This window comes from Hemiscyllium ocellatum, chromosome 33, assembly GCF_020745735.1.
Source record: "Hemiscyllium ocellatum isolate sHemOce1 chromosome 33, sHemOce1.pat.X.cur, whole genome shotgun sequence".
Lineage (NCBI taxonomy): Eukaryota > Metazoa > Chordata > Chondrichthyes > Orectolobiformes > Hemiscylliidae > Hemiscyllium > Hemiscyllium ocellatum.
The window spans coordinates 26,786,361-26,796,774 of NC_083433.1; the positions used below are offsets into that span (position 1 = coordinate 26,786,361).

The 10,414-nt window shown below is 54.0% G+C and overlaps 1 protein-coding gene across 2 annotated transcripts in view; it reads right to left on the bottom strand.

Moving 5' to 3' along the window:
* tcf20 (transcription factor 20) overlaps positions 1 to 10,414 on the bottom strand; it is a 69,600-nt gene that overhangs the window by 20,854 nt on the left and 38,332 nt on the right. For both annotated transcript variants that reach the window (XM_060849398.1, XM_060849397.1), the window contains exon 4: positions 9,954 to 10,047. In XM_060849398.1, coding sequence (XP_060705381.1) covers positions 9,954 to 10,047 — 94 coding nt within the window. The remainder of the gene's footprint in view (positions 1 to 9,953; positions 10,048 to 10,414) is intronic.

Here is a 10,414-nt window from a genome sequence, read left to right on the forward strand (position 1 = left end):
AGCAGTGAGATACAGTTGATAGTGGGGGACATCGGTGAGCTACACTGGAGAGTAGGGACAGCAATGAGCTACACCGGACAGTGGGGGGCAGCAGCGAGCCACACTGGACAGCAGGGAGCAGCAGTGAGCTACACTGGACAGTGGGGGGGTCAGCAGTGAGCTACACTGGACAGTGGGGGACAGCAGTGAGCTACACTGGGCTGTGGGGTTCAGCGGTGAGCTACACTGGACAGTGGGGGACAGCAGTGAGCTACACTGGACAGTGGGGGACAGCAGTGAGCTACACTGGACAGCAGGGAGCAGCAGTGAGCTACACTGGACAGCAGGGGACAGCAGTGAGCTACACTGGACAGTGGGGGACAGCAGTGAGCTACACTGGGCTGTGGGGTTCAGCAGTGAGCTACACTGGACAGCAGGGAGCAGCAGTGAGCTACACTGGACAGCAGGGAGCAGCAGTGAGCTACAGTGGACAGTGGGGGTCAGCAGTGAGCTACACTGGACAGCAGGGAGCAGCAGTGAGCTACAGTGGACAGTGGGGGTCAGCAGTGAGCTACACTGGACAGTGGGGGACAGCAGTGAGCTACACTGGACAGCAGGGAGCAGCAGTGAGCTACAGTGGACAGTGGGGGTCAGCAGTGAGCTACACTGGGCAGCAGGGGACAGCAGTGAGCTACACTGGACAGTGGGGGACAGCAGTGAGCTACACTGGACAGTGGGGGACAGCAGTGAGCTACACTGGACTGCAGGGAGCAGCAGTGAGCTAAGGTGGACAGTGGGGGCCAGCAGTGAGCTACACTGGACAGTGGGGGACAGCAGTGAGCTATACTGGACAGAAGGGGGCAGCTGTGAGCTACACTGGACAGTGGGGGACAGCAGTGAGCTACAGTGGACAGTGGGGGGACAGCAGTGAGCTACACTGGACAGTGTTGGGGGGGAAGCAGTGAGCTACAGTGGACAGTGGGGGACAGCACTGAGCTACAGTGGACAGTGGGAGGACAAAAGTGAGCTACAGTGGACAGTGGGGGACAGCAGTGAGCTACAGTGGACAGTGGGGGGATAGCAGTGAGCTACACTGGACAGTGTTGGGGGGAAGCAGTGAGCTACAGTGGACAGTGGGAGGACAAAAGTGAGCTACAGTGGTCAGTGGGGGGACAGCAGTGAGATACAGTTGATAGTGGGGGACATCGGTGAGCTACACTGGAGAGTAGGGACAGCAATGAGCTACACCGGACAGTGGGGGGCAGCAGCGAGCCACACTGGACAGCAGGGAGCAGCAGTGAGCTACACTGGACAGTGGGGGGGTCAGCAGTGAGCTACACTGGACAGTGGGGGACAGCAGTGAGCTACACTGGGCTGTGGGGTTCAGCGGTGAGCTACACTGGACAGTGGGGGACAGCAGTGAGCTACACTGGACAGTGGGGGACAGCAGTGAGCTACACTGGACAGCAGGGAGCAGCAGTGAGCTACACTGGACAGCAGGGGACAGCAGTGAGCTACACTGGACAGTGGGGGACAGCAGTGAGCTACACTGGGCTGTGGGGTTCAGCAGTGAGCTACACTGGACAGCAGGGAGCAGCAGTGAGCTACACTGGACAGCAGGGAGCAGCAGTGAGCTACAGTGGACAGTGGGGGTCAGCAGTGAGCTACACTGGACAGCAGGGAGCAGCAGTGAGCTACAGTGGACAGTGGGGGTCAGCAGTGAGCTACACTGGACAGTGGGGGACAGCAGTGAGCTACACTGGACAGCAGGGAGCAGCAGTGAGCTACAGTGGACAGTGGGGGTCAGCAGTGAGCTACACTGGGCAGCAGGGGACAGCAGTGAGCTACACTGGACAGTGGGGGACAGCAGTGAGCTACACTGGACAGTGGGGGACAGCAGTGAGCTACACTGGACTGCAGGGAGCAGCAGTGAGCTAAGGTGGACAGTGGGGGCCAGCGGTGAGCTACACTGGGCAGCAGGGGACAGCAGTGAGCTACACTGGACAGTGGGGGACAGCAGTGAGCTACACTGGACAGTTGGGGGACAGCAGTGAGCTACACTGGACAGTGGGGGACAGCAGTGAGCTACACTGGACAGTTGGGGGACAGCAGTGAGCTACACTGGACAGTGTGGGGACAGCAGTGAGCTACAGTGGACAGTGTGGGGACAGCAGTGAGCTACACTGGACAGTGTGGGGACAGCAGTGAGCTACACTGGATAGTGGGGGACAGCGGTGAGCTACACTGGACAGTGTGGGGACAGCAGTGAGCTACACTGGATAGTGGGGGACAGCGGTGAGCTACACTGGACAGTGTGGGGACAGCAGTGAGCTACACTGGATAGTGGGGGACAGCGGTGAGCTACAGTGGTCAGTGGGGGGGCAGCAGTGAGCTATACTGGACAGAAGGGGGCAGCTGTGAGCTACACTGGACAGTGGGGGACAGCAGTGAGCTACAGTGGACAGTGGGGGGACAGCAGTGAGCTACACTGGACAGTGTTGGGGGGAAGCAGTGAGCTACAGTGGACAGTGGGGGGCAGCAGTGAGCAACACTGGACTGTGGGGGAGGGCAGCAGTGAGCTATAGTGGACAGTGGGGGGGCAGCAGTGAGCTACAGTGGACAGTGGGAGGACAAAAGTGAGCTACAGTGGACAGTGGGGGACAGCAGTGAGCTACAGTGGACAGTGGGGGGATAGCAGTGAGCTACACTGGACAGTGTTGGGGGGAAGCAGTGAGCTACAGTGGACAGTGGGGGGACAGCAGTGAGCTACAGTGGTCAGTGGGGGGACAGCGGTGAGCTACACTGGAGAGTAGGGACAGCAATGAGCTACACCGGACAGTGGGGGGCATCAGCGAGCCACACTGGACAGCAGGGAGCAGCAGTGAGCTACACTGGACAGTGGGGGACAGCAGTGAGCTGCACTGGACAGTTGGGGGACAGCAGTGAGCTACACTGGACAGTGTGGGGACAGCAGTGAGCTACAGTGGACAGTGCGGGGACAGCAGTGAGCTACACTGGACAGTGTGGGGACAGCAGTGAGCTACACTGGATAGTGGGGGACAGCGGTGAGCTACACTGGACAGTGTGGGGACAGCAGTGAGCTACACTGGATAGTGGGGGACAGCGGTGAGCTACACTGGACAGTGTGGGGACAGCAGTGAGCTACACTGGATAGTGGGGGACAGCGGTGAGCTACAGTGGTCAGTGGGGGGGCAGCAGTGAGCTATACTGGACAGAAGGGGGCAGCTGTGAGCTACACTGGACAGTGGGGGACAGCAGTGAGCTACAGTGGACAGTGGGGGGACAGCAGTGAGCTACACTGGACAGTGTTGGGGGGAAGCAGTGAGCTACAGTGGACAGTGGGGGGCAGCAGTGAGCAACACTGGACTGTGGGGGAGGGCAGCAGTGAGCTATAGTGGACAGTGGGGGGGCAGCAGTGAGCTACAGTGGACAGTGGGAGGACAAAAGTGAGCTACAGTGGACAGTGGGGGACAGCAGTGAGCTACAGTGGACAGTGGGGGGATAGCAGTGAGCTACACTGGACAGTGTTGGGGGGAAGCAGTGAGCTACAGTGGACAGTGGGGGGACAGCAGTGAGCTACAGTGGTCAGTGGGGGGACAGCGGTGAGCTACACTGGAGAGTAGGGACAGCAATGAGCTACACCGGACAGTGGGGGGCATCAGCGAGCCACACTGGACAGCAGGGAGCAGCAGTGAGCTACACTGGACAGCAGGGGACAGCAGTGAGCTACACTGGACAGTGGGGGTCAGCAGTGAGCTACACTGGACAATGGGGGTCAGCAGTGAGCTACAGTGGACAGTGGGGGACAGCAGTGAGCTAAAGTGGACAGCAGGGAGCAGCAGTGAGCTACACTGGACAGTAGGGGACATTAGTGAGCTACAGTGGACAGTGGGGGGCAGCAGTCAGCTACAGTAGACAGCGGGGGCAGCAGTGAGCTACAGTGGACAGCGGGGGAGGGGTAGCAGTGAGCTACAGTGGACAGTGGGGGGACAGCAGTGAGCTACACCGGACAGTGGAGGGACGGCAGTGAGATACACTGGACAGTGTGGGGACAGCATTGAGCTACAGTTGACAGTGGGGGTCAGCAGTGAGATACAGTTGACAGTGGGGGACATCGGTGAGCTACAGTGGAGAGTAGGAACAGCAGTGAGCTACACTGGTCAGTGGTAGTCAGCAGTGAGCTACACTGGACAGTGGGGGACAGCAGTGAGCTACACTGGACAGTGGGGGACAGCAGTGACCTACACTGGACAGTGGGGGTCAGCAGTGAGCTACACTGGACAGTGGGGGACAGCAGTGAGCTACACTGGACAGTGGGGGACAGCAGTGACCTACACTGGACAGTGGGGGTCAGCAGTGAGCTACAATGGACAGTGGGGGACAGCGGTGAGCTACACTGTCCAGTGGGGGTCAGCAGTGAGCTACACTGGTCAGTGGTGGTCAGCAGTGAGCTACACTGGTCAGTGGTGGTCAGCAGTGAGCTACACTGGACAGTGGGGGGCAGCAGTGAGCTACACTGGACAGTGGGGGTCAGCAGTGAGCTACACTGGATAGTGGAGGGGGGTCAGCAGTGAGCTACAGTGGACAGCAGGGGGCAGCAGTGAGCTACACTGGACAGTAGGTGACATTAGTGAGCTACAGTGGACAGTGAGGGGACAGCACTGAGCTACACTGGACAGTGGGAGGACAGAAGTGAACTACAGTGGACAGCGGGGGGACAAAAGTGAGCTACACTGGACAGTGGAGGGACGGCAGTGAGCTAGAGTGGACAGCGGGGGGACGGCAGTGAGCTAGAGTGGACAGCGGGGGGACGGCAGTGAGCTAGAGTGGACAGCGGGGGGACGGCAGTGAGCTAGAGTGGACAGCGGGGGGACGGCAGTGAGCTAGAGTGGACAGCAGGCCCAGAGCTCTTCAGCCACGTTCTCAAACAGACTCGTTACCACAGCCACATCTCCTTCCTCAGCACCTGTCTACGGAACCGACTGATCCCACACGGACTCCGAACTACATTCCAACCAACAAAATTTGGATCCAACCAGGCCTCATTTCCCCTCCCCCCACCTTGTCTCAGTCGGTTCCCTCAACTCAGCACCGCCCTCCTAACCTGCAATCCTCTTCCTAACCTCTCCGCCCCCACCCCACTCCGGCCTATCACCCTCACCTTGACCTCCTTCCACCTATCACATCTCCATCGCCCCTCCCCCTCGTCCCTCCTCCCTACCTTTTATCTTAGCCTGCTTGGCTCTCTCTCTCTTATTCCTGATGAAGGGCTTATGCTCGAAACATCGAATTCTCTATTCCTGAGATGCTGCCTGGCCTGCTGTGCTTTGACCAGCAACACATTTGCAGCTGTGATCTCCAGCATCTGCAGACCTCATTTTTTACAGCAGGAAGACAGCAGTAAGCAACAGTGGTCAGTGGGATGACAGCAGTGAGCTACACTGGACAACAGGGGGCAGCAGTGAGCTGCAGTGCACAGTGGGGAACAGCAGTAAGCTACAGTGGACAGTGGGCAGACTGCAGTGACCTACAGTGGACCGTGGGGGGACTGCAGTGAGCTACAGTGGACAGTGGGGGGTGGGGGGAGGACAGCAGTGAGCTACACTGGACAGTGGGGTGACTTATCCACTTTTATGCATTTCAGGACATCCAGTACTTCCTCCTCTGTAATCTGGACATTTAACAGGATGTCACCATCCATTTCCCTACAGTCTATATCTTCCATATCCTTTTCCACAGTAAATACTGATGCAAAATATTCATTTAGTATCTCCCCATCTCCTGCAGCTCCACACAAAGGCCACCTTGCTGCTCTTTGAGGGGCCCTGTTCTCCCCCGAGTGACCCTTTTGTCCTTAATATATTTGTAAAACCCCTTTGGATTCTCCATAACTCAACTTGCCAAAGCTATCTCATGTCCCCTTTTTGCCCTCCTGATTTTCCTTAAGTATACTCCTACTGCCTTTATAGTCTTCTAAGGATTCACTCGATCTATCCTGTCTATACTTTACATATGCTTAATTCTTTTTCTTAACCAAACCCTCAATTTCTTTAGTCATCCAGCATTCCCTATACCTACCAGCCTTCCCTTTCACCCTGACAGGAATATACTTTCTCTGGATTCTCGTTCTCTCATTTCTGAAGGCTTCCCATTTTCCAGCCGTCCCTTTACCTGCGAACATCTGCCCCCAATCAGCTTTCGAAAGTTCTTGCCTAATACCGTCAAAATTGGCCTTTCTCCAATTTAGAACTTCAACTTTTAGATCTGGTCTATCCTTTTCCATCACTATTTTAAATCTAATAGAATTATGGTCGCTGGCCCCAAAGTGCTCCCTCACTGACACCTCAGTCACCTGCCCTGCCTTATTTCCCAAGAGTAGGTCAAGTTTTGCACCTTCTCTAGTAGGTACATCCATAAATTGAATCATAAAACTTTCTTGTACACACTTAACAAATCCCTCTCCATCTAAACCTTTAACGCTATGGCAGTCCCAGTCGATGTTTGGAAAGTTAAAATCCCCGACCATAACCACCCTATTATTCTTACAGATAGCTTACAGATCTCCTTACAAGTTTGTTTCTCAATTTCCCTCTGACTACTGGGGGAGGTCTATAATACAATCCCAATAAGGTGATCATCCCTTTATTATTTCTCAGTTCCACCCAAATAACTTGCCTGGATGTATTTCCAGGAATACCCTCCCTCAGCACAGCTGTAATGCTATCCCTTATCAAAAATGCCACTCCCCCTCCTCTCTTGCCTCCCTTTCTATCCTTCCTGTAGCATTTCTATCCTGGAACATTAAGCTGCCAGTCCTGCCCATCCCTGAGCCATGTTTCTGTAATTGCTATGGTATCCCAGTCCCATGTTCCTAACCATACCCTGAGTTTATCTGCCTTCCCTGTTAGGCCCCTTGCATTGAAATAAATGCAGTTTAATTTATTAGTCCTACCTTGTCCCTGCCTGCCCTGACTGTTTGAATCCTCCCAAGCAGCTCTAGCAAATTTCCCTGCTAGTATATTACTCTCCTTCCAATTTAGGTGCAATCCGTCCTTCTTGTACAAGGTCACTACTATCCCAAAACAGATTCCAATGATCCAAAAATGTGAATCCTTCTCCAATAAACCAGCTCCTCAGCCATGCATTCATCTGCTCTATCCTCCTATTCCTGCCCTCACTAGCTCGTAGCACTGGGAGTAATCCAGATATTACTACCCTTGAGGACCTCCCTTTTTAAATTCCTGCCTAACTCTCTGTAATCTCCCTTCGGAATCTCAACCTTTTCCCTTCCTAGGCTGTTGGTTCCAATGTGGACAATGACCTCCTGCTGGTCCCTCTCCCCCGTGAGAATATTCTGCACCCTCTCTGAGACATCCTTGATCCTGGCACCAGGGAAGCAACACACCATTCGGCTTTTTCTCTGCTGGCCACAGGCCTCGGACTAGAGAGTCCCCTAAGACAGTTGATCTCTTGGAACCTGGCGTACCTCTCATTACATTAGAGCCAGTCTTAATACCAGAAACTTGGCTGTTCGTGCTACATTCCCCTGGGAATCCATCACCCCCTACATTTTCCAAAACAGCACACTTGTTTGAAATGGGAATAACCACAGAAGACTCCTGCACTAGCTGCCTACCTCTCTTACCTTTCCTGGTGTTAACTCATCTGTGTGACTGTATCTGAGACATCCCCCCCTTCCTGTAACTGCCATCCATCACATCACCTTGCTTTTGTAACTTCCTCATTGCCTCTAACTGCCTCTCCAACCAATCCATTCGATCTGAAAGAATTCGCAACCGATGGCATTTATTGCAGATACAACCCTCAGTAACCCATAAACTCTCCCTAAACTCCCACATCTGACAAGAAGTACATATCATTCTACTAAAGGCCATTTTTGCTTCTTTCAATCTGTAGACTCAGAAAATAACACTGTCTTCTTCCTCTACAAAACACTGCTCCAGGTTAAATTAATAGTTATGGCTTATATTTTATGTTTAATCAAGAGACATATCTCAATAAAATATCTAATCTAGAAAGAACCCACTCTACTCACGACTGCAGACTTACTGTGAGGCCATGCTTAAATATTCACTTATCTGTTTCTGCGCTGTGACTCTCCCAAATAAGTTCCCCCAAGGTCAATAAAGATTCCAATGTATTAATTTTACAATTTATGACTTTGGTTCGTTTCTTATTTCTGTCCTTTACCTTGAATCTTTACATTTAACTTGGATCATTATTCCCTCGATATTCCCCTCAACTCACTTCCCTTTGGCGCTCAGATGCAGCCACACTGCCCATTCTTGTCAGTTCTTACAATCTTTCAGACTGCAGGCCTGTGACCAGTGGAGTGCCACAAGGATCGGTGCTGGGCCCTCTACTTTTCATCATTTATATAAAGGTACAGTTAGTAAGTTTGCAGATGACACCAAATGTAGTGGACAGCGAAGAAGGTTACCTCAGATTACAACGAACTAAAGGTTACCTCAGATCTCAGAATAGGTTCCAGGAATAAGGTTCTCAGTAAAGGGGGGAAATTGGTGAGGTTAGGATGGCTTTTCATTGGCAGGAGGAGATTTGAGAGCTTTTAAAACCTGCACAGAATGCCTATTGTAGAATCCCTACAGTGTGGAAACAGGCCCACTGCCAACAAAGTCCACACCAACCCTCTGAAGAAATACCCACCCAGACTCACCCCCCCAATCCCTATAATCCCACATTTCCCACGGCCAATCCACCCTGACCCGCACATCTTTGGACTGTGGGAGGAAACCGGAGCACCCGGAGGAAACCCACGCAGACACGGGGTGAATGTGCAAACTCCACACAGACAGTTCAAAAGGTATTGGAGCCGAATTAGGCCATTCGGCCCATTCTACTGTTCGATCACGGCTGATGCACCCCTCACCACCCCCCCATTTTCCTGCTTTCTCTCCATATCCCTTCAGACCGGCTGCCGGGCTCCGTGAGGCAACAGCGTGAACCACTGAGCCACCGTGCCGTCCTGACACAGACGGAGAGGGAAACCCCTCTGGTTTGGCAGGGGATCAGGTTTCAAACAAAGCCTTTCCAAGTGAGAAAAGCTTCTTCACTCAGTGAGCAGATAAGATGCGGAAATGGGTGAATCGAGGCTAAACAGAGGTTGTTTAAACAGAGGAGCTGTGCAGGATGGATAAAGAGAAGGCCGGAGATTGGCACCCGGTTACAACGCTCCGTGAGCTAGTACAGACATGGGCTAAATGGCCTCATTCTGCCTCACACCAGGTTTGTGATACCCACTGGCTCTCTGTTTGAATACTGAAACGCTGCAGTATGGACAGTCCAAGTGCCTTCTTTCTCAAATTCACGGAGATCCTTTCACGTTGATCTTTGATTGGATTACCACTGTCCCCCAATTTTACTCTCACCTTTGACCTCCACTGACCTCCAACTTCTTTCGCTTCCAGCAAGTCCCTCCTGGTTGAACCAGTTTTCCACCCATCCATCCTTAGATTTCTCTGTGTTCTGGTTTGAAGGAGCAGTGTTTCCCAGAGGCTGGGGTGTTTTCAGGGTTTCACAGTGCGTCCAGACAGAGCTGCTGTGAACGGTGCCGTTACTGTCCAACACACTGTGGGATTGAGATGAGCTTTACCAGTCACACAGGCAGGAGGCTGGAGGAACACAGCAAGCCAGGCAGCACCAACAGGTGGAGGGGGTCAACGTTTTGGGTGTAACCCTTCTCCAGGAGCACGTTGTCCAGTCTCCTCCGGATTCTGAGGGCTCCCAGGGCACGTGTCAACCAGTCACTGCCTCCAGCCTCAGGAGAATGGTGTTTGAGGTGTAGCCCTGCACAGTGAAGGGCCACACTGACCCTCCCTCCTGAGTGACTGACTCACTCCCTGACCCTTTGATCTGAAACACCCCCTCCCCACTCCCCGTTCCTCTCCCCCCCCCCCCCCCCCCACAGTTACCTGCTTCCGTGGCACAGATGTAGTGATAGTTGAAGGGACACCCCTTGCAGTAGCAGCCCAGGGTCGCTCCAGGCTCCTGGCAGTGAGAGCATTTCTAGAGAGGAGGACAGGTCAGAGGTCAAACAGAGATACCCATCACACAGGGGCATCCAGCCAATCACGACCCAGGGAGGGGGGTGGGCAAAGGAAGGGGGGGGGGGGAAGGACAAAGTGGGGGAATGGAGAGGGGGGAATGGGAGGGTGGATGGGGAGGGGGAATGGAGAGGGGGGATGGGGAGGGGGATTGGGAAAGGTGATTGAGGAGGGTGATTGGGGAGGGGGGTGGGGAATAGGGGAGTGGGGATAGAGAGTGGGGATGGGGAGGGGGATGGGGAAGGGAGATGGGGAATGTGGGGGAATAGGGAGGGGAATGGGGAGGGAAAATTAGGGAGGTGGATTGGGGAATGGGGAGGGTGATTGGG